The sequence below is a fragment of the Staurois parvus genome, unplaced genomic scaffold, assembly GCF_062004578.1.
Source record: "Staurois parvus isolate SC_StPar_1 unplaced genomic scaffold, SC_StPar_1.0 ptg002119l, whole genome shotgun sequence".
In the NCBI taxonomy this organism is placed as follows: Eukaryota; Metazoa; Chordata; class Amphibia; order Anura; family Ranidae; genus Staurois; species Staurois parvus.
The window spans coordinates 66217-91377 of record NW_028319915.1 but is presented as its reverse complement, the minus strand read 5'-3'; the positions used below and the strand labels follow the sequence as shown (position 1 = coordinate 91377).

The following is a 25161-nucleotide window of genomic DNA, read 5'->3' as shown; positions in this document are numbered from 1 at the left end:
ATTCGAAACGAATTCCACTTCGCCAAGTTCGATTCGCTCATCTCTAGAGAGGACCTTTTAGGGAGGAACCATGTTTATGAGGACAGGGGTCTCCTCCCACAACCCTGGCTCAGGGGTTGTAGGGGTCTACAAGCCGGGGACTTATAGGAATCTGGCATCCTCCATATACCCCCCTCCCCCCATATGTGAATGAGTAAAGGGTGCAAAGAAAAATGTACGTTAAAAAAAAAAAGCCAGTTTTTGACAAGTACTTTGATTTAAAAAAAATTCCCAAAAATTCCCATTCATCCTTCCTCAACCATGTTGTCCAGAGATGTAGATCCGTGTCAGTCACAATCACCACCCACCGACCTGGGAATCCTTGGAAAAAATGGCCTGGAGATTCCCTGCTAATTCATAGCAAACCCTGAGTGACATCACCCAGGAGACCCCGCCCACTTGAATAGATAAACTGTGAAGCAATATGAAGTAAAGGTCTTTCAGCAGAGTTAATGGACCTGCTGAAAGTAATGGGACTTTTTAGCAGGTCCCATCACTCCGCTGAAAGACCATTGCTTCACAGTTGATCTATTCAAGTGGGCGGGGTCTCCTGGGTGATGTCACTCAGGGTTTGCTATGAATTAGCAGGGAATCTCCAGGCCATTTTTTTCTAAGCATTCCCAGTCATGTAAGTGAATGGAGCCGGTGACATCACTGTTTTTTTCTATAGACTCGGCAGTGCCTATGACTTTCAGGCCTGGAGAAGCAAGAGGAAATGAGAGGAAATCTTTAAAGTGAATGGGAATCCCATCTCGTGTTGGCCATACACGTATTGGTTTTAGAACCAACATTTGTACGAATATTCGCATGAATCTTCATATGAAAAGTCTCATCAGTACAATTATTGATACACTTGTCAAAAGTATTGGGCCCGCCCGCCAAATCATGTGATTCAGGTGCTCCAATCCCCTCCCTATCATGTGATTCAGGTGTTCCAATCCCCCCCATGGACACAGGTGTATACAATCAAGCCCCTAGGCATGCAGACGGCTTCTACAAACATTGGTGAAAGAATGGGTCGCTCTCAGGAGCTCAGTGACTCCAAGCGTGGTCCCGTGATAGGTGGCCACCTGGGCAATAAGTCCATCCGTGACATTTCCTGGCTACTAAATATTCCACGCTCAACTGTTAGTGGGATTATAACAAAGTGGAAGCAACTGGGAACAACAGCCACTCAGCCACCAAGTGGTAGGCCACGTCACATGACAGGGTGGGGTCAGCGCATGCTTCTCGTTCGACAGCAGCGCCTGACCCCACAAATGTGCTTCTGGAACAGGGGCAGACTGACAACTCATAGGGGCCCCCGGGCAATAGGGGATCATGGGGTCCCTGTGTCCTTGCCCACACTCAAACCACACCCAAAAAAGCCTATAAAAAAGGTACCAAGGGCATTTCATGGGGCCCCTACTGACCCCAGACCCTCGGGCAGTGACGGAGTGCTCGAATGGTCAGTCCGCCCCTGTTCTGGAAGACCCTTCCCATAGACACCCTCCTAAACCTTGTGGACGGCCTTCCCAGAAGAGGTGAAGCTGTTATAGCTGCAAAGGACGGGGCCACCTCAATATTGAACCCTACGGACTAAGACTGGGAGGCCATTAAAGGTCATGTGTGTGGAAAGGGCGGGGCCAACTCAATATTGACCCCTACGGACTAAGACTGGGGGGCCATTAAAGGTCATGTGTGTGGAAAGGGCGGGGCCAACTCAATATTGAACCCTACGGACTAAGACTGGGGGGCCATTAAAGGTCATGTGTGTGGAAAGGCAGGTAGCCCAATACTTTTGGCAATATGGTGTAAATGTATGGTGACAATTACAGGATTATGCATCCATTGTTATAGACTTAGCAGCTTCTTAAAGAACTTCTTCTCCTTCCTGATGAAGGAGTTAAGTTCAACCAGGAAAAGATACTCTAAAAAAAAAACCCCAATATGCAGAGCAGTTGTGAGTTTATTTTCGATATACTGTTTATATATACAAGGGTTGGACAAACTTATTCGCCATCTTGGAAACCCAATCCATGTGATGACATCATCACTGCGAGCCTCCCTGCACCCCTCTGCTACTCCCCAAGCCCTGGACACCACCGGAGCGGCGGCCAAAGGACCTGATGCTCCCACTGGACCTCCATCACTTGACACGCCTACCTGTTGCCTACCTATGTGAGTGCAATTTTACCATGAAATCTGCCTGATTGTAACCGTCTACACTTAGAGTGGCGCTGCCGTCTCTTCTCTACCTGCATTAGGAGGATCTACAAACTCTCACAGCCGGCTGCCTCCTCGGACAAGTCCATACTTCTACAAGCCCCCCACTACCGATGGACTTGGACCCCACCTCCACATGGACCTTCTACTAACCCCCATTGCTGATGGTCCATCCCCAAACGCACGCAGCTTAGATGCGTCTTTCCGCTCCCCCCCCCACTCACCTCTGAATATGGAAACACTCCATGATTTGCAGGTGCGGAAGTGACGTCATGTTTGGCCGTGAAAGCAGAATTGATGTAACATCCTTTGGCTTCCGCTGTGTGATGAGACACCTAGCTGACAGGTGGGAAGCCTCAGTTTCCTCATTCGCTGAGTGCTCTGCTAGTAATACGGAGTCATGTCAGAGATTACTGAGCTTCAAAGAGAGCAAATTGTTGGTGCCGCTCAGCCGGTGCCTCTGTGACTGAAGTTTCCAATTTATTTGCCGTGTGGCGAGGTTCCGGATCGAAGGTTATGACGGCGTATGCAGTTTCCGGGAAAACGTTGTCTGATAAGAGTGGTCGAACAATAAAAGAGAACAATTCCCAGCTCAACTTACCAACCAGTTTGCAACCAAACCTCATTCTATCCATTATTATTTATGTGCCTCTACTATGGGGGCTCCCAGAATGTATGGAGTTGGGAACTGCAGAGTATTGGAGTGCTGTGACGGGGATCTCGCATGTATTGGCAAATGTGTGCTAACTAAACCCCTGCTTTTAATGCATACTGTTAGACGGGACAATTCGGTTGGTTGCAAGTTGGTCGGTAAGTTGAGCTGGGAATTTTTTTAGTGAAAAGTATACCTTATGGTGCCGATCCAAGCTATGGATGGAAGGAAAAGAATCACCCCCACCGGCAAGTGAGAATGGGGGAGCATGAGTCCGAGCGATTCCAGTGTCTGCCAATACAAGTGAAGGGATGGACGCTGCTCAACCGACCCCATTACCAGGGGCGGACTGACCATTTGGAAACTTGGGCACTGCCCGAGGGCCCTGGGTCATTAGGGGGCCCCATGAGATGCCCCTGGTACCTTTTTCATAGGCTTTTTTGAGTTTGGGCAAGGACACAGGGGCCCCATTATCCCCTATTGCCCAGGGGCCCCCATGAGTTGTCAGTCCGCCCCTGCCCAGGAGTCCAATGTTAAGGAATGGCCGCAGCCTCCGTACTGTCCATTCTCTCTGATTCGTTTTGCTTCACGCACCAGAACTTGGCCACAGAGGTAGTGAGGAGCCAGGAAATATATATATGCATCATTGGGCACGATGCATACAGTATCTCCCAGAAGTGAGTCCCCCCTCCCCCACCTAAATATATATATATATACAGTATCTCCCAGAAGTGAGCCCCCCCTCCCCCACTTATATATATATATATATATATAGTATCTCCCAGAAGTGAGCCCCCCCCCCTCCCCCACCTATATATATATACAGTATCTCCCAGAAGTGAGTCCCCCCGCCTATATATATATATATATACACAGCATCTCCCAGAAGTGAGTCCCCCCTCCCCCACCTATATATATATATATATATACACACAGTATCTCCCAGAAGTCAGTCCCCCCCTCCCCCACCTCTATATATATATATACACAGTATCTCCCAGAAGTGAGTCCCCCCTCCCCCACCTATATATATATATATATATATATATACACACAGTATCTCCCAGAAGTGAGTCCCCCCCTCCCCCACCTCTATATATATATACACAGTATCTCCCAGAAGTGAGTCCCCCCCCCCCCCCTCACATTTTTGTAAATATTTGATTCTCTCTTTCCACGTGACAACACTGAAGAAATGACACTTTGCTACAATGTGATGTAGTCAGTGTACAGCTTGTATAACATGGAAATTTTCTGTCCCCTCAAAATAACTCAACACACCGCCATTAATGTCCAAACCGCTGGCAACAAAAGTGACTCCACCCCTAAGTGACGAGGTCCAAATTGGGCCCAAAGTGCAATATTTTGTGTGGCCGCCATTATTTTCCAGCACTGCCTTAACCCTCTTGGGCATGGAGGTCACCAGAGCTTCACAGGTTGCCACTGGAGTCCTCTTCCACTCCTCCATGACGTCATCACGGAGCTGGTGGATGTTAGAGACCTTGCGCTCCTCCACCTTCTGTTTGGGGATGCCCCACAGGAGAGGAAAGCCGATAATCGGCATTACTCAGAAGGGACATGTACACTGATCATCGGGGCACTGATAATCATTGTATCCCCATCAGTGCCACCTGTCAATGTCCATCAATGCCACATGTCAGTGCCCATCAGTGCCACATCAATGTCACATATCAGTGCCTACCAGTGCACATCAATTCCACATATCAGTGCCCATCTGAGCTGCCTTTCAGTGCCAGCCAGTGCCGCCTATCAGTGCCCATCTGTGCCACCTATCAGTGCTGCCAATCAGTGTCACCTATCAGTGCCCATCAGTGCTGCCTAACAGTTCCAGTCAGTGCTGCCTAACAGTATCAGTCAGTGCTGCCTATCAGTGCCATATCAGTGCTGACTTTCAGTGCCCATCAGTGATGCCTGTCAATGCCCATCAATGCCATCTACCAGTGCCTCCTCATCAGTGCAGCCTATCAATGCAGCCTATCAGTGCCCATCACTGCAGCCTCATTAGCGCACATCAGTGAAGGAGAAAAATTAATTATTTACAACATTTTATAACAGAAACAAAGAAAAAAACATATATTTTTTTCAAAATTTTTAGTTTTTGGTTTGTTTAGCAAAAAATAAAAACCCCGAGGTGATTAAATACCACCAAAAGAAAACTATCTGTCTCAATAAAAGAGAAAAATTTCATATGAGTACAATGTTGCATGACTGCGTAATTATCATTCAAAGTGTGACAGCGCTGAAAGCTGAAAATTGGCCTGGACGGGAAGGGGTTATAAATGCCCGGTAGGCAGGAAGGGGGTAGAAGTGCCCGGTAGGCAGGAAGGGGGTAGAAGTGCCCGGTAGGCAGGAAGGGGGTAGAAGTGTCCGGTAGGCAGGAAGGGGGTAGAAGTGTCCGGTAGGCAGGAAGGGGGTAGAAGTGTCCGGTAGGCAGGAAGGGGGTAGAAGTGCCCCGTAGGCAGGAAGGGGGTAGAAGTGTCCGGTAGGCAGGAAGGGGGTAGAAGTGTCCGGTAGGCAGGAAGGGGGTAGAAGTGCCCTGTAGGCAGGAAGGGGGTAGAAGTGCCCTGTAGGCAGGAAGGGGGTAGAAGTGCCCGGTAGGCAGGAAGGGGGTATAAGTGCCCTGTAGGCAGGAAGGGGGTATAAGTGCCCTGTAGGCAGGAAGGGGGTAGAAGTGCCCTGTAGGCAGGAAGGGGGTAGAAGTGTCCTGTAGGCAGGAAGGGGGTAGAAGTGTCCTGTAGGCAGGAAGGGGGTAGAAGTGCCCGGTAGGCAGGAAGGGGGTAGAAGTGCCCGGTAGGCAGGAAGGGGGTAGAAGTGTCCTGTAGGCAGGAAGGGGGTAGAAGTGCCCGGTAGGCTAGGGGTTAAAAACAATACACGGCTAACCAGCCCAAACGTATCAGCAATGTTCTCTATAGCACGAGGTTGACGCGTTTCGCTTGTTAGCTTCCTCAGGACCGTAGAGATCGGAGGCACAGAGATTAATTGCCGTAGCTAAATATATGCAGTATATAAACATACATAAAACATTCATCGTGTAAAGAAATTTTCCAGAGAAAACAAACACTGAAAACTCTTCTCAGCAAGCGCACAAACCGATACAGACGGGGATGGGGGGCATCAGCACACGCAGGGAGAAGACAAAGTAGTCTTGAGTGGGCATCCATGTCCATTATTCATCCTGATGTCCCAAATATTATGGTATCCTCACCCAGAGGAAACCCACAAAAATATCAAATAAAATAAAACAGAGGGGCGGAGGAAAAGGGGAGGGGGGGGCGGACCCAAACACCAAGCAACAATGTACCACTTACATGGTAGAAGAGCAAAAAGCAGAACATCATCTATAGGTGTGTATAGGTGGATCCATAGAGGGCATATCATCCATAGAAAGTGAAACTCAAAAAATGAGAATCTGGTGCAAAAGTTCATTTATTTCAGTGCAGCAACTTAAAAGGTGAAACTAATATATGAGACTCATTCCATGCAAAGCAAGATAGTTCAAGCCGTGATTTGTCATCATTGTGATGATTATGGCTTACAGCTCATGAAAACCCCAAATCCACAATCTCAGAAAATGAGAATATTGTGAAAAGGTGGAATATTCTCGGCTCAAAGTGTTCCACTCTAATCAGCTCATTCAGCCATAACACCTGCAAAGGGTTCCTGAGCCTTTAAATGGTCTCTCAGTCTGGTTCAGTAGGAATCACAATCATGGGAAAGACTGCTGACCTGACACCATCACTGACACCCTCCATAAGGAGGGAAAGCCTCAAAAGGTCATTGCAGAAGAAGTTGGATGTTCCCAAAGTGCTGTATCAAAGCACATTAATAGAAAGTTATGTGGAAGGGAAAAGTGTGGAAGAAAAAGGTGCACAAGCAGCAGGGATGACCGCAGCCTGGAGAGGATTGTCAGGAAAAGGCCATTCAAAAGTGTTGGGGACTTTCACAAGGAGTGGACTGAGGCTGGAGTCAGTGCATCAAGAGCCACCACACACAGACGGATCCTGGACATGGGCTTCAAATGTCAGATTCCTCTTGTCAAGCCGCTCCTGAACAACAAACAACGTCAGAAGCATCTTCCCTGGGCTAAAGAAAAACGGACCTGGTCTGTTGCTCAGTGGTCCAAAGTCCTCTTTTCTGATGAGAGCAACTTTTGCATCTCATTTGGAAACCAAGGACCCCGAGTATGGAGGAAGAATGGAGAGGCCCAAGGACCCCGAGTATGGAGGAAGAATGGAGAGGCCCAAGGACCCCGAGTATGGAGGAAGAATGGAGAGGCCCAAGGACCCCGAGTATGGAGGAAGACTGGAGAGGCCCAAGGACCCCGAGTATGGAGGAAGAATGGAGAGGCCCAAGGACCCCGAGTATGGAGGAAGAATGGAGAGGCACAAGGACCCCGAGTACGGAGAAAGAATGGAGAGGCCCAAGGACCCGGAGTACGGAGAAAGAATGGAGAGGCCCAAGGACCCGGAGTACGGAGGAAGAATGGAGAGGCCCAAGGACCCAGAGTATGGAGGAAGAATGGAGAGGCCCAAGGACCCTGAGTATGGAGGAAGAATGGAGAAGCCCAAGGACCCCGAGTATGGAGGAAGAATGGAGAGGCCCAAGGACCCTGAGTATGGAGGAAGAATGGAGAGGCACAAGGACCCCAAGTATGGAGGAAGAATGGAGAGGCACAAGGACCCCAAGTATGGAGGAAGAATGGGGAGGCCCAAGGGCCCCAAGTATGGAGGAAGAATGGAGAGGCCCAAGGGCCCCGAGTATGGAGGAAGATTGGAGAGGCCCAAGGACCCCGAGTATGGAGGAAGATTGGAGAGGCCCAAGGACCCCGAGTATGCAGGAAGATTGGAGAGGCCCAAGGACCCCGAGTATGCAGGAAGATTGGAGAGGCCCAAGGACCCCGAGTATGGAGGAAGAATGGAGAGGCACAAGGACCCTGAGTATGGAGGAAGAATGGAGAGGCCCAAGGACCCCGAGTATGGAGGAAGAATGGAGAGGCACACACTGCAAGATGCTTGAAGTCCAGTGTGAAGTTTCCACAGTCTGTGTTGATTTGGGGAGCCATGTCATCTGCTGGTGTTGGTCCACTGAGCTTCATTAAGTCCAGGGTCAGCGCAGCCGTCTACCAGGAGATTTTGGAGCATTTCATGCTTCCTTCTGCAGATGAGCTTTATGGGGATGCTGACTTCATTTTCCAGCAGGACTTGGCACCGCCCACACTGCCAAAAGCACCAAAACCTGGTTGAATAACCATGGGATTACTGTGCTTGATTGGCCAGCAAACTTGCCTGACCTGAACCCCATAGAGAATCTATAGGGCATTGCCAAGAGAAAGATGAGAGAAATGAGACCGAACAATGCAGAAGAGCTGAAGGCCGCTATTGAAGCATCCTGGTCTTCCATAACACCTCAGCAGTGCCACAGGCTGATAGCTTCCATGCCACGCCGCATTGAGGCAGTAATTGCTGCAAAAGGGGCCCAAACCAACTACTGAGTACATATGCAGCTTCTACTTTTCAGAGGTGCGATATTGTTCTATGTACAATTCTTGTTTTATTGAGGGATGAAATCTGCAATCCTGGGACCGTGTTTTCAGAACCCCCAGCACACTAATTGCAGAGGCGTGTGTAGGCCTTTTTGTAGAGGCCAAACCATGGTTCTAGGCTCCACCCCAGCAGACAGGAGGTCATTGTCTAGGAATCAGGAGGGCTCCACCTGGGAGAGGTGGGAGCCAGAGCAGCAAGGGGCAGTATACCTGATAGAGCCAGGAGGATGAATCTTTGTTTTGTGTGCACTGATGGTGGATACCCCTGCGTGGGAAACCTATATTGTATGGAGCTTTCTTTTAAATAAAATTGGGCAAAAACGGCCCTGAAAAAGAAGAAAAGCGAGTGGCTGTGTGCTTCAAAAGTTCTACCTGTGATGCCAGTTCCCACAACACCTATACATACAAGCGGTTCTATGGATGATATGCCCTCTATGGATCCACCTATACACATCTATACATACAAGCGGTTCTATGGATGATATGTCCTCTATGGATCCCCCTATACACACCTGTACATACAAGCGGTTCTATGGATGATATGTCCTCTATGGATCCCCCTATACACACCTATACATACAAGCGGTTCTATGGATGATATGTCCTCTATGGATCCCCCTATACACACCTATACATACAAGCGGTTCTATGGATGATATGTCCTCTATGGATCCCCCTATACACACCTATACATACAAGCGGTTCTATGGATGATATGTCCTCTATGGATCCACCTATACACACCTATACATACAAGCGGTTCTATGGATGATATGTCCTCTATGGATCCCCCTATACACACCTATACATACAAGCGGTTCTATGGATGATATGCCCCGTATGGATCCACCCATACACACCTATACATACAAGCGGTTCTATGGATGATATGTCCTCTATGGATCCCCCTATACACACCTATACATACAAGCGGTTCTATGGATGATATGTCCTCTATGGATCCCCCTATACACACCTATACATACAAGCGGTTCTATGGATGATATGCCCTCTATGGATCCCCCTATACACACCTGTACATACAAGCGGTTCTATGGATGATATGCCCTCTATGGATCCCCCTATACACACCTATACATACAAGCGGTTCTATGGATGATATGTCCTCTATGGATCCCCCTATACACACCTATACATACAAGCGGTTCTATGGATGATATGTCCTCTATGGATCCCCCTATACACACCTATACATACAAGCGGTTCTATGGATGATATGTCCTCTATGGATCCACCTATACACACCTGTACATACAAGCGGTTCTATGGATGATATGTCCTCTATGGATCCACCTATACACACCTATACATACAAGCGGTTCTATGGATGATATGTCCTCTATGGATCCCCCTATACACACCTATACATACAAGCGGTTCTATGGATGATATGTCCTCTATGGATCCCCCTATACACACCTATACATACAAGCGGTTCTATGGATGATATGTCCCGTATGGATCCACCTATACACACCTATAGATGATGTTCTGCTGTTTGCTCCTCGACCATGTAAGTGGTACATTGTTGCTTGGTGTTTGGGTCCGCCCCCCCTCCCCTTTTCCTCCTCCCCTCTGTTTTATTTTATTTGATCTTTTTGTGGGTTTCCTCTGGGTGAGGATACCATAATATTTGGGACATCAGGATGAATAATGGACATGGATGCCCACTCAAGACTACTTTGTCTTCTCCCTGCGTGTGCTGATGCCCCCCATCCCCGTCTGTATCGGTTTGTGCGCTTGCCGAGAAGAGTTTTCAGTGTTTTATGTTTTCTCTGGAAAATTTCTTTACACGATGAATGTTTTATGTATGTTTATATACTGCATATATTTAGCTACGGCAATTAATCTCTCTGCCTCCGATCTCTACGGTCCTGAGGAAGCTAACAAGCGAAACGCGTCGACCTCGTGCTATAGAGAACATTGCTGATACGTTTGGGCTGGTTAGCCGTGTTTTGTTCTGAAACACTGAGTGACTATATTCATTTTTGAAGGACACAATTTTATGTTTTTTACACTGATTTGTATTTGGACACTTTTTTGTTATTTTATAATTTTGGGTTTTTTTAAATTATTGATTCATACATTTCTTTATGATTTGGGAATTTATAGATGGTATAGGTAGCATACAGTATGATTATTCACAGATTGATACACCTTTAGGGTGAAGGTGTTTATTTATGCTATTGGGTATACTTCTGGATGTAGATTTTATTTAGGGGATACCGTCATTTTAGACACTGTTTTGTTCTTAAAAAAGTCAAATCTATGTTGTCTTCAATAAAATATGTCATTTTTATAGATGCGAGTCTGTCCTATACTGCAGCAGTCAAGTCCCATGCTGTTCCTTTGGGGTATTTTACTATTGTTTATCAGGGATGTCGGGGATGTCGGGGATGTCAGGGATGTCGGGGATGTCAGGGATCTCGGGGATGTCGGGGATGTCGGGGATGTCAGGGATGTCGGGGATGTCGGGGATGTCGAGGATGTCGGGGATGTCGGGGATGTCGGGGATGTCGGGGATGTCGGGGATGTCGAGGATGTCGAGGATGTCGGGGATGTCGGGGATGTCGGGGATGTCGGGGATGTCAGGGATGTCGAGGATGTCGGGGATGTCGGGGATGTCGAGGATGTCGGGGATGTCGGGGATGTCGGGGATGTCGGGGATGTCGGGGATGTCGAGGATGTCGGGGATGTCGGGGATGTCGGGGATGTCGGGGATGTTGGGGATGTCAGGGATGTCGGGGATGTCAGGGATCTCGGGGATGTCAGGGATGTCGGGGATGTCGGGGATGTCGGGGATGTCAGGGATGTTGGGGATGTCAGGGACGAGGTCTACAATATAATGTTACTGTATTTCACAAATATATGTTCTGGAATTAAGGAAACTCTAGATTTAGGGAATTGCCAGGAATCAAATCTGACGTATTTACATTGTATTTATGGCATTCACAGCCACTCCCTAGCAATATTAGTGCTCGATTCTCTTCCATCCTATGGATTTACACTGATATTTTGTTCATTTTCTGTTCTGTTAGCTTTTGCAGCAACTATAACTACAGCTTCAGTGATAACCGATTCTCCATCAACAACAGAGTCTACAACTTCAACCACAGCTGGGCCCATAACAACTACTGAGACTACAACCTCAATAACTGAGTCCACACCGACAACCGGGACTTCAACCTTTAATGCAACGGAGTCCACACCAACAACTGAGACTACAACCTCTACAACTGAGACCACACCAACAACTGAGACTACAACCTCTACAACTGAGACCACACCAACAACTGAGAATACAGCCTCAACAACAACTGGGTCCCCACCAACAACCGGGACTACAACCTTTAATGCAACGGTGTCCACAGCAACAACTGAGACTACAACCTCTATTACAACTGAGACCACACCAACAACTGAGACTACAACCTCAACAACAACTGGGTCCCCACCAACAACCGGGACTACAACCTTTAATGCAACGGCGTCCACAGCAACAACTGAGACTACAACCTCTACTACAACTGGGTCCCCACCAACAACCGGGAGTACAAGCTCAACAACAACTGGGTCCCCACCAACAACTGGGACTACAACCTTTAATGCAACGGTGTCCACAGCAACAACTGAGACTACAACCTCTACTACGACTGAGACCACACCAACAACTGAGACTACAACCTCAACAACAATTGGGTCCCCACCAACAACCGGGAGTACAAGCTCAACAACAACTGGGTCCCCACCAACAACCGGGAGTACAACCTCAACAACAACTGGGACCCCACCAACAACCGGGACTACAACCTTTAATGCAACGGTGTCCACAGCAACAACTGAGACCACACCAACAACTGAGACTACAACCTCAACAACAACTGGGTCCCCACCAACAACCAGGACTACAACCTTTAATGCAACGGTGTCCACAGCAACAACTGAGACTACAACCTCTATTACAACTGAGATCACACCAACAACTGAGACTACAACCTCAACAACAACTGGGTCCCCACCAACAACCGGGACTACAACCTTTAATGCAACGGAGTCCACACCAAAAACTGAGACTACAACCTCTACTACAACTGAGACCACACCAACAACAACTGACAGTACAACCTCATCCACAACTAAATTCACACCAACAACTGAGACTAGTGAAACTACAATATCAACCACAACTGAATCTACAAGAACAACTTCAACCACAAATACGTTTACAACTGAGACCACAACCTCAACTATAACTGAAACCATAGCAACAACTGCAAACACAACCACAACTGAATCTATACCGACAGCTAAGATTACAACTTCAACCACAACGGAGACGACACCAACAACTGAGACTACAACCTCAAGCAGAACTGAGGCCATACTAGCAACTAACAGTACAACCTCAACTACGACTGAATCCACACCAACAACAACCGCAACACCACCATCTACCACTCCAATACCAGAAACCACAACACCAACTACCACTACAATACCGCAAACTACAACACTACCTACCACTCCAATAGTTCAAACCACAACACCACCCACCACTTCAATAGTTCAAACCACAACACCACCCACCACTTCAGTTGTGCAAATCACAACACTACCTACTACTACAATAACAGAAACCACACCACCACCTACTACTTCAGTAGTTCAAATCACAACACCAACTACCACTACAATAGCGCAAACTACACCACTACTCACCACTCCAGCAGTGCAAACAACCACACCACCCACCACTCTAATACCAGAAACCATGACACTCCCTTTCAATCCAGTAGTGCAAACTACACCACCTACCACTTCAATATCAGAAACCACAACAGCACCTACCACTGCAGTTGTGCAAATCACAACACTACCTACCACTATAATAGCGCAAACAACAACATCACCCCCCACTCCAATACCAGAATCCACAACCCCACCTATCAATCCAATAGTACAAACCACAACGCTACCTACCACTACAATACCAGAAACCACAACAGCACCTACTACTTCAGTAGTTCAAATGACAACACTACCTACCACTACAATAGCGCAAACAACACCACTACTCACCACTCCAGCAGTGCAAACAACCACACCACCCACCACTCTAATACCAGAAACCATGACACTCCCTTTCAATCCAGTAGTGCAAACTACACCACCTACCACTTCAATATCAGAAACCACAACAGCACCTACCACTGCAGTGGTGCAAATCACAACACTACCTACCACTACAAGAGCAGAAACCACAACATCACCCCCCACTCCAATACCAGAATCCACAACCCCACCTATCAATCCAATAGTACAAACCACAACGCTACCTACCACTACAATACCAGAAACAACACCACCACCCACCACTCCAGTAGTGCAAACCACAACACCACCCACCACTCCAATACCAGAATCCACAACACCACCCACCACTCCAATACCAGAATCCACAACACCACCCACCACTCCAATACCAGAAACCATGACACTGCCTTTCAATCCAGTAGTGCAAACTACACCACCTACCACTACAATAGCAGAAACCACAACACCTCCTACCACTCCAATGATTCAAACCACAACATTCCCTACTACTACAATAGTTCAAACCACAGCATTCCCTACCACTCCAACACCAGAAACCACAACACCACCTACCACTCCAATAGTTCAAACCACAACACCACCTACCACTCCAACACCAGAAACCACAACATCACCTACCACTACAACACTACCTAACACTACAATAGCAGGAACCACAACACCACCTAACACTACAATAGCAGGAACCACAACACCACCTACCACTACAACACTACCTAACACTACAATAGCAGGAACCACAACACCACCTACCACTACAACACCACCTAACACTACAATAGCAGGAACCACAACACCACCTACCACTACAACACCACCTAACACTACAATAGCAGGAACCACAACACCACCTACCACTACAACACTACCTAACACTACAATAGCAGGAACCACAACACCACCCACCACTACAACACCACCTAACACTACAATAGCAGGAACCACAACACCACCCACCACTACAACACTACCTAACACTACAATAGCAGGAACCACAACACCACCTACCACTACAACACTACCTAACACTACAATAGCAGGAACCACAACATCACCTACCACTACAACACTACCTAACACTACAATAGCAGGAACCACAACACCTCCTACCACTACAACACTACCTAACACTACAATAGCAGGAACCACAACACCACCTACCACTACAACACCACCTAACACTACAATAGCAGGAACCACAACACCACCTACCACTACAACACTACCTAACACTACAATAGCAGGAACCACAACACCACCTACCACTACAACACCACCTAACACTACAATAGCAGGAACCACAACACCACCTACCACTACAACACTACCTAACACTACAATAGCAGGAACCACAACACCACCCACCACTACAACACTACCTAACACTACAATAGCAGGAACCACAACACCACCCACCACTACAACACTACCTAACACTACAATAGCAGGAACCACAACATCACCCACCACTCCTACAGCACAAACACCACCACCTACCACCCAATCTCCATCTAATTCCACAACTCCATCTCCAAACTGGGCCACAACTAAATCTAGCTTCAGCAGCACACAGTACTCCTCCGTTGCAACAGGTAGGTCTCTTCCAGTTACTGTCAGCTTACCTATTTATTACATTTCGGAGTTATAGACGTTGATGGTTTCCTTGTAGGACTTGCTGTACTGGACCGCATTGTAATTCTTGCAGAAACATGTCTGGTGTTTTGGTAAACTTCCCGAGAGTTGAACCACCCGGCGGTCCATATTATCACTCAAGGACTCTATTGGTTAGGTATCTGTCTGTGAGATCCTGGCCTACACATCGGTGGCCACCACGAGGGGCTCCCAACTTTCCCAGCTGGATTAATAATATGACAAATGTAACAGGAGGAGCTGGGAACATGTAATCATGCAGGAGGAGCCGGGAACATGCAATCATGCAGGAGGAGCCGGGAACATGCAATCATGCAGGAGGAGCCGGGAACATGCAATCATGCAGGAGGAGCCGGGAACATGCAATCGTGGGTGAGGACACCCAAAACTTCCAGAACAGAGTAGGGAAATCTCAGGGATCGAGTATCCAAGGCATATCGGAAGTCAGGAGCCAAGTCAGGTCCCACTTTGTGAGGTTTCACCGGAAGGGGCGTGGTCTTTGTGAGGTTTCATCGGAAGGGGGCGTGGTCTTTGTGAGGTTTCATCGGAAGGGGGCGTGGTCTTTGTGAGGTTTCATCGGAAGGGGGCCTGGTCTTTGTGAGGTTTCATCAGAAGGGGGCGTTGTCTTTGTGAGGTTTCATCGGAAGGGGGCGTGGTCTTTGTGAGGTTTCCCCGGAAGGGGGCGTGGTCTTTGTAAAGGTTTCATCGGAAGGGGGCGTGGTCTTTGTGAGGTTTCATTGGAAGGGGGCGTGGTCTTTGTAAGGTTTCTTTGGAAGGGGACGTTGTCTTTGTGAGGTTTCATCGGAAGGGGGCGTGGTCTTTGTGAGGTTTCATCGGAAAGGGGCGTTGTCTTTGTGAGGTTTCATCGGAAGGGGGCGTTGTCTTTGTGAGGTTTCATCGGAAGGGGGCGTTGTCTTTGTGAGGTTTCATCGGAAGGGGCGTGGTCTTTGTAAAGGTTTCATCGGAAGGGGGCGTGGTCTTTGTGAGGTTTCTTCGGAAGGGGCATGGTCTTTGTGAGGTTTCATCGGAAGGGTGCGAGTTCTTTGTGAGGTTTCATCGGAAGGGGGCGTTGTCTTTGTGAGGTTTCATCGGAAGGGGGCGAGGTCTTTGTGAGGTTTCATCGGGAGGGGGCGTGGTCTTTGTGAGGTTTCACCGGAAGGGGGCGTGGTCTTTGTGAGGTTTCACCAGGAGGGGGCGTGGTCTTTGTGAGGTTTCATCGGAAGGGGGCGAGGTCTTTGTGAGGTTTCACCGGAAGGGGCGTGGTCTTTGTGACACCCTAAAAAACATTAGCAACCTAGAAAAAGTAGATTTGACTGAGCAATAATTGACCCCCAGCAACAACAGATCCCCTTCAGCAACAATAGATCTCCACCAGCGACAACAGAAACCCCGAGCAACAATAGACAACCCATCAACAAAAGATCCCCACAAGCAACATTAGATACCCCAGCAACAATAGATTTGTCTGAGCAATAATAGACCCTCCTACAACAATAGACACTCCAGCCACAATAGATCCTCACCAGTAAGAATAGACACCCCCACCAACAATAGATCCCCACTAGCAACAATAGACACCCCAAACAACATTAGACAACCCAGCAAAAATAGATTTGACTGAGCAATAATAGACCCTCCAGCAGCAATTATCCCACACAGCAACAATAGACATCTCCAGCAACAATGGATTTCCCCAGCAACAATAGACACTCCAGCCACAATAGATCCTTGCTAGCAACAGAAAACACCCCCAGCAACAATAGATCCCCACCATCAACAATAGATATCTCCAGCAACAATAGATTTCCCCAGCAACAATAGATCCCCATCAGCAACAATAGACATCTCCAGCAACAAAAGATCCCCACCAGCAACAATAGATCCCCACCAGCAACAATAGACACCACAAACAACATTAGACAACCCAGCAAAAAAAGATTTGACTGAGCAATAATAGACCCTCCAGCAACAGTAGATCATGCAGCAACAATAGACACCCCAAGCAACAATAAACCCACTCATTGGACAATAGACATCCATAGCAACAATAGACACTCCAGCCAAAATAGATCCTCGCCAGCAACAATAGACACCCCCAGCAACAATAGATCTCTACAAGCAACAATAGACACCCCAAACAACATTAGACAGCCCAGTAAAAGTAGATTTGACTGAGCAACAATAGACACCCCAAGCAACAATACACTCACTCAGCAACAAAAGATTTCTGCAGAAACAGTAGACACCCCAAGCAACAATAAACCCACACAGCAACAATAGATCCACCCAGCAACAATAGCCCCCCCAGAAACAATAGATTCACGCAGCAACAATAGATCCTCGCCAGCAACAATAGACACCCTAAACAACATTAGCAACCCAGAAAAAGTAGATTTGGCTGAGCAATAATTGACCCTCCAGCAACAATAGATCATCCAGCAACAATAGACACCCCAAGCAACAATAAACCCACACAGCAACAATAGATTTCCCCAGCAACAATAGACATCCCAAGCAACAATAGACACTCCAGCCAAAATAGATCCTCGCTGGCAACAATAGACACCCCCAGCAACAATAGATCATCCAGCAACAATAGACACCCCAAGCAACAATAAACCCACAAAGCAACAATAGATCCACCCAGCAACAATACCCCCCCCCCAGAAACAATAGATTCACGCAGCAACAATAGATCCCCTGGCAACAATACACCCACTCATGAAGAATAAACACCCCCAGCAACAATAGATCCAACTGAGCAATAATAGATCCCCCAGCAACAATAAACCCACCCTGCAACAATAGATCCCCTAAGCAATAACAGATCTGACCAAGCAACAATAGACCCCCCCCAGGCAACAATAAACTCACCCAGGAATTGTAAACACCCTCAGCAACAATAGATCCCACAGCAACAACAAACCCGACCCTGCAAAAATAGGTAACCACAAGCAACAATAGATCCCCCGAGCAACAACAGATATTCTCATACTAAGGCAACACAGTGGCTGATGCAGGCCATAGTTGGGTCGAAAATTGACCGATTTTTTTGGCCAAAAAAAAAAAAATCGCCCGATTTTCGCACCGTTAGTGGGTTAATTGGTCGGCCCTTTTTTGGGGTTTTGGCACATTTTTTATATCGGTAAAGTTGAAAAAAAAATCTGTCGATTTTGCCGATTGGCCAATTTTCCCGGCAATGATGGGCAAATCAGCCAATCTTTTTACCGATAAAAAATCTGCACATGAGCCGTGACCTGCAAGAAGAAAAAGAAGAGGAAGAGAAAGAAGAAAAAGAAGAAGAAAAAGTAGGAAAAGAAGAAGTAGAAGAAAAAGAAAAGAAGAAAACGAAAAAGAAAAGAAGAAGAAAAAGAAGAATTCCAGTCCGCTATTATATTTTATATGAAAGTCTTGCGGTTACAACAATGTATCCATTAGTATCCGAATAAAAACATCTGTATCCGAAATGGATACAAATGGATACATTGTTGCAACCGAAAGACTTTTCATATAAAATATGATAGCGGAGCTCTCTGCAGGGACAGAAGTCATTAAATGCCGGCCGTAGACGGGACGAAAATCGACCGATTTTTTACCGTTGGTGGTAACGTCGGCCAATCGAACGACCGATTTATCGTTTGTTTGTTTTTTTAAAATGGACAGTTTTTGACCCATCTATGGCCTGCATAAGTGGTTAGCACTTCCGCCTGGCAGTACTCGGGTCATGGGTTCAAGTCCTGGCCACGGCACCACCTGCCTGCAGTTTGCATGTTCTGCCTGCGTGGGTTTCCTCCGGGTACTCCGGTTTCCTCCCACACTCCATAGACATGCTGGGAGGTTAATTGGCTCCTGTCCAAATTGTCCCTAGTATGTGTATGTATGAATGTGAGTTAGGGACCGTAGATTGTACGCTCCTCGGGGGCGGGGACTGATGTGAATGTACAATATGTATGTAAAGTGGACAGCACAGTGGCTAAATGGTTAGCATTTCCACCTGGCAGTACTCGGGTTGTTGGTTCGAATCCCAACCATGGCACCACCTGCCTACAGTTTGCATGTTCTCCCTGTGCCTGCGTGAGTTTCTTCCGAGTACTCCAGTTTCCTCCCACACTCCAAAGACATGCTGGGAGGTTAATTGGCTCCTGTCTGAATTGTCCCTAGTATGTGTATGTATGAATGTGAAGTTAGGGACCTTAGATTGTACACTCCTCGGGGGCGGGGACTGATGGGAATGTACAATATATATGTAGATTGATAGCGCTATATAAGTACCTGCGATAAATTCTGTATTTCTGATCACGAATGACGTTTCTTCTCTTGAAGGTTCCCTTGTGTTGAGGTTCGTCATGCAAAGCTCCTTTGCCATAGATTCAACTGTAATGAGCGTCTTACTACAGCAGGTAATGCGCAATGTCACACTGCCCCCCTCTGGACACTTTTTGAACAGCATAATCTGGGCATTGCCTCTTGGCTCAGACATTGCGGCTCATCGATGATTTCCAACAAAACTGCCATTTTTAGTTTTTGGTCGATTGAACACCACGCAGGCGCCCCTTTGGGGGGGATCAAAGTGAACGCAGACCCAGAATCCATTTTTCCGTATATCTGGGATCTCTGCATTCAGTTTTCTAAACCTAAAAAAACAAACATTTTATTATATCGCCGGTTTCCTGTTCTTAGATGTGACGGCTGCATTTGTTTTCCTTCTTTAGGCTTCTTTCCTTTATTTCTTCTGGTGATCCTGTCAGTAACACACCTCCTAAGGTGTCCTCACTCTGGATGGAGGAGCAATGGAGGCACCTTTGAACAGCAATATTGTCAGTCTGGGGGGGAGGGGAGTGGTAGATGTACTAGAATTAGATGGGCTTGACTGGGGTCTCCAAACTACGGCCCGTGGGCCAAATGTGCATCGCTACACGCCTTTCTCTGATCCGCAGCTGATGTGATCAGTTTCCACTGTGTAGGGGGCCCTGATGTAAGGGAGACTCTGATTGGGGTCCCTGATGCAAGGGAGACTCCGATTGGGGACTCTGATGCAAGGGAGACTCCGATTTGGGTCCCTGATGCAAGGGAGACTCCGATTGGGGACCCTGATGTAAGGGAGACTCCAATTGGGGACTCTGATGCTAGGGAGACTGCGATTGGGGACCCTGATGTAAGGGAGACTCCGATTGGGGACCCTGATGTAAGGGAGACTCTGAGTGGGGACCCTGATGCAAGGGAGACTCTGACTGGGGACTTTGATGTAAGGAGGCATTCTGATGGGGACTCTAATATAAGAGGGATTCTGATAGGGATGGAGACTCTTTTGGGGACCCTGATATAAGAGAGATTCTGTTGTGTACACTGATGTAAGGGGGACTCTGATGTGGACTGATGTAAGGGGGACTATGATGTGGACTCTGGTGTAAGAGGGACTATGATGTGGACTCTGATGTAAGAGGGACTCTGATGTGGACTCTGATGTAAGAGGGTACTTTGAAGGGGACTCTGATGGGGGGGGGGTGGCTCTGATACGGAACCGGCTGTAAAGAGGGATTTTGATGTAGAGAGTACTTTGCTGGGGAAATTAAATGTAAGAAGGGACTCTGATGTAAGGAGGACTCTAGTGGGGATTCTGATGTAAGGAAGTGGGGGGCTTCGAATGAGATACTGATGTAAAGAGAAAGTTTGAAAGGGACTTTGGTATTAGAGGGGCTCTGAAATAAGTCAGGAGTCTGATGGGGACCCTGATGTAAGGAGGGATTTGGATGAGGACTCTGATGCAAGGGGGTACTCTGTAGAAAACACCTTTTCTTCCTTCTTTCTGAGCGATCACATGACCTCTGTTCTCAGCTGCAAATGGAGCTTAGAGAGCTGGGGGGTGGAGACTGCAGGAGGGGGGGGGGTGGAGACTGCAGGAGGGGGTGTGGAGACTGCAGAAGGGGGTGGAGACTGCAGGAGGGGGGGTGGAGACTGCAGGAGGGGGGGTGTCCGCAGGAGGCAGAGAAACAGGAGTACACTGATCTTCACTGTGAATGGCTGTGCAGAGGGGCGTGTCAGCACAAGTCTGACCACTGAAGGACAGGCAGGCTGCTCTCCCAGCACAGCCAGAAAACTGACCACGCTGACATGGATGTGCTCGTATGCCTAGTGTGGTCAGTGTGATATAGGCGGCCACAAAGGAAGCAATACAAAGAGAAGAGGGGACGTCTTCCTGGTACAGCCGGGCACAGGTCACGGATATGAATTGCCGGGGTCACATGTTCTGCCAGAGGGTCCAAACTGCAGCTCAGCTGGCTGAATTCATGCATCATGGGGCCGACCCGTCTCAACACAAGCTGGTCTATCGATCGACCTCTATGGAAGGGGCATAGTGGAACATTTCTCCCAGCTGCAGCCAATCAGCTGGGGGTTTATTGAGGAACTTAATAGTTTTTTATTTCTTCAATCTGCTGGCTGAGCAAAAAAAAAAACTAGCAGTGTATGGCCAGATCAACTCTGGGATCAGCCAATCCGTGTGCAGGGTGACTGGTCTTGTCTCCGCCCCTTCCTGTAGTTCTCTGTAGTGGGTGGTGCCTGCTGGGCCCTTCCCACCGCTCTGCTCTCTCTCTGCTTGTGCAGGGTGACTGGTCTTGTCTCCGTCTCCTCATGTAGTTTTCTGTAGTGGGTGGAGCCTTCTGGGCCCTTCCCACCGCTCTGCTCTCTCTCTCCTTGTGCAGGGTGACTGGTCTTGTCTCCGCCCCCCTCCTGTAGTTTTCTGTAGTGGGTGGAACCTTCTGGGCCCCTCCCATAGCTCTACTCTCTACATGGGCTATGTACACCTAGTGGTGATGTCACTGCTACTTTTACAAGGTGATAGCTGGGTTTGTACAGGTGTTTGGTGCACACAGTGGATTTAGATCCTTCATGGCGATTGTGGGATATATTTAAATGATTTTGTGCTCAGTTTTAAAATGATGCTTTCTTATTGGATGCTCAGTTTTCTGCTTCCTTTGTTACTGTATATTGTAGAACACAAATCATTGAAGGTTGCTCGTGTTCCCGCCATTTACAGGACTCTCTTGTGTTTTTCAGACATGCAGTGTATTGCGTTCCCTGTCACGCACTGGAGACGCCACACTGACCTATGGGGTGAACCGGACCACGGTGAAATGCTCTTCACTCGCTCTCTATTAGTCCGACCCTCCAGAAGATTCTACACAACGTTCGATACTAATACAGCACTTGGTGAAACATGGAATACACTTTTTTTTTGGCCGTTTGTATTGGGAGTCCCCTCCCCTGCGGATCTGCTTCATTCAAAAGGGGCTGGACTCCCAACTATTTACAGAATATGAATAGAGATGATTTGGAGAAATGTGATACTGTAAGACTTTCACTGCCAATCCCTACAGGCCGGGAGTCAATGGTGTGGCCAGCACAGCCATTGCTGCAATTGGCCACCAGATGGCACTGAAAAAAGAAGTCCCCTCCTCTGAGGATCTGAGTGTTTCATTCGAAGGGGCTGGACTTCCAGCTTAAACAAAAACAACTATATAATATAAATACTTATTTTTTATTAAAGACTTTACCATTTAAAATGTAGACTGATGATGTCATTGGCGCAACCAACATGAAATAGATAGGTGGCACTGAAAGCAGGAAGTTCCCTCCTTTGAGGATCTGAGTTTTGCATTCAAAAGGGGCTGGACTCCTAGTTTTTTTACAGAATATGCATTTAGATGATTTGGAAAATATGATATTGTAAGACATTCACTGCCAATCCCTACAGGCCGGGAGTCATTAGAATAACTAGCCCAGCCATCGCTGCAATTGGCCACCGGATGGCACTGAAAACAAGAAGTCCCCTCCTCTGAGGATCTGAGTGTTTCATTCAAAGGGGCTGGACTTCCAGCTTAAACAAAAACAGCTATATAATATAAATACTTATTTTTTATTAAAGACTTTACCATTTAAAATGTAGAATGATTATGTCATTGGTGGAACCAACATGAAAGAGCTAGGTGGCACTGAAAGCAGGAAGTCCCCTCCCCTGAGGATCTGAGCATTGCATTAAAAAGGGGCTGGACTCCTAGCTTTTTACAGAATTTGTATATAGTTGATTTGGAAAAATGTGATACTGTCAGACATTCATTGCCAATCCCTGCAGCCATTGTTGCAATTGGCCACCAGGTGGCACTAAAAACAGGAAAGTCCCCTCCCCTGAGGATCTGAGTACTTCATTCAAATGGGGCTGAGTTCCCAACTTTTTGCAGAATATGAGTAGAGATGTTTTGGAAAAATGTGATACTGTAAGGCTTTCACTGCCAATCCCTACAGGCCGGGAGTCAATAGAATAGCTAGCCCAGCCATTGCTGCAATTGGTCACCAGGTGTCACTGAAAACAGGAAGTCCCCTCCCCTGAAGATCTGAGTGTTTCTTTCAAAAGGGCTGGACTCCTAGCTTTTTCCAGAAGATGCATATAGAGGATTTGGAAAAATGAGATACTGTAAGACTCACTGCCAATCACTACAGCCCAGGAGTCAATAGAATAGCTAGCCTGGCCATTGCTGCAATTGCCACCAGCTGTCACTGAAAACAGGAAGTCCCCTTCCCTGAGGATCTGAGTGTTTCATTCAAAGGGGTTAAACTTCCATCTTAAAGAAAAAACTATATAATAAAATACTTATTTTTTATGAAAGACTTTACCATTTAAAATGTAGAATGATGGTGTCATTGGTGGAACCAACATGAAAGAGCTAGGTGACACTGAAAGCAGGAAGTTCCCTCCCCTGAGGATCTGAGTGTTGCATTCAAAAGGAGCTGGACTCCCAACTTTAAAAAAAAATGCATATAGATGCCAGGAGAATGAAATAGCCAGCACAGCCATTGCTGCTATTGGCCACCAGGTGGCACTGAAAACAGGAAGTCCCCTCCTCTGAGGATCTGAGTGTTTCATTCGAAGGGGCTGGACTTCCAACTTAAAAAAAAAACAAACTATATAATACAAATACTGATTTTTTTATGAAAGACTTTACCATTTAAAATGTAGAATGATGGTGTCATTGGTGGAAACAACATGAAAGAGCTAGGTGACACTGAAGCAGGAAGTTCCCTCCCCTGAGGATCTGAGTGTTGCATTCAAAAGGGGCTGGACTCCCAACTTTTTATGAAAAATGCATAAAAGCGATTTGGAAAAAGATTTTCACTGCCAATCTCTGCAAGCCAGGAGTCAATAGAATGGCCAGCACAGCCATTGCTGCAATTGGCCACCAGTTGGCAGTGAAAACAGGAAGACCCCTCCTCTGAGGATCTAAGTGTTGCATTCAAAAGGGGCTGGACTCCCAACTTTTTACAAAAAAAAATGCATATAGATGATTTGGAAAAATATGATACTGTAAGATTTTCACTGCCAATCTCTGCAAGCCAGGAGTCAATAGATTGGCCAGGACAGCCATTGCTGGTATTGGCCACCAGGTGTCACTAAACACAAGAAGTCCCCTCCTCTGAGGATCTGAGTGTTTCATTCAAAGGGGCTGGACTTCCGTTCCAACTTAAAAAAAACAACTATATAAATACTTATTTTTTTATGAAAGACTTTACCATTTAAAATATAGAATGATGATGTCATTGGTGGAACAGACATGAAAGAGCTAGGTGACACTGAAGCAGGAAGTTCCCTCCCCTGAGGATCTGAGTGTTGCATTCAAAAGGGGCTGGACTCCCAACTTTTTACAAAAAATGCATAAAAATGATTTGGAAAAAGATTTTCACTGCTAATCTCTGCAAGCCAGGAGTCAATAGAATGGCCAGCACAGTCATTGCTGCAATTGGCCACCAGTTGGCAGTGAAAACAGGAAGTCCCCTCCCCTGAGGATCTTACTGCATCGTTTAAAAAGGCTCAGGGCTCCCGACCGTAAAAAAAAAAAAAAAAATATATAAAATAATAATACTT

General features: G+C 47.1%; 1 protein-coding gene across 1 annotated transcript in view; it reads left to right on the top strand.

Moving 5' to 3' along the window:
* LOC149432657 (uncharacterized) overlaps positions 1-22807 on the top strand; it is a 32784-nt gene extending 9977 nt beyond the window's left edge. Inside the window, exons 2-4 of the mRNA XM_089665080.1 lie at positions 11519-15187; positions 19569-19645; positions 22302-22807. Coding sequence (XP_089521206.1) covers positions 11519-15187; positions 19569-19645; positions 22302-22403 — 3848 coding nt within the window. The 3' untranslated portion in view covers positions 22404-22807. The remainder of the gene's footprint in view (positions 1-11518; positions 15188-19568; positions 19646-22301) is intronic.
* Positions 22808-25161: the final 2354 nt, after the last annotated feature.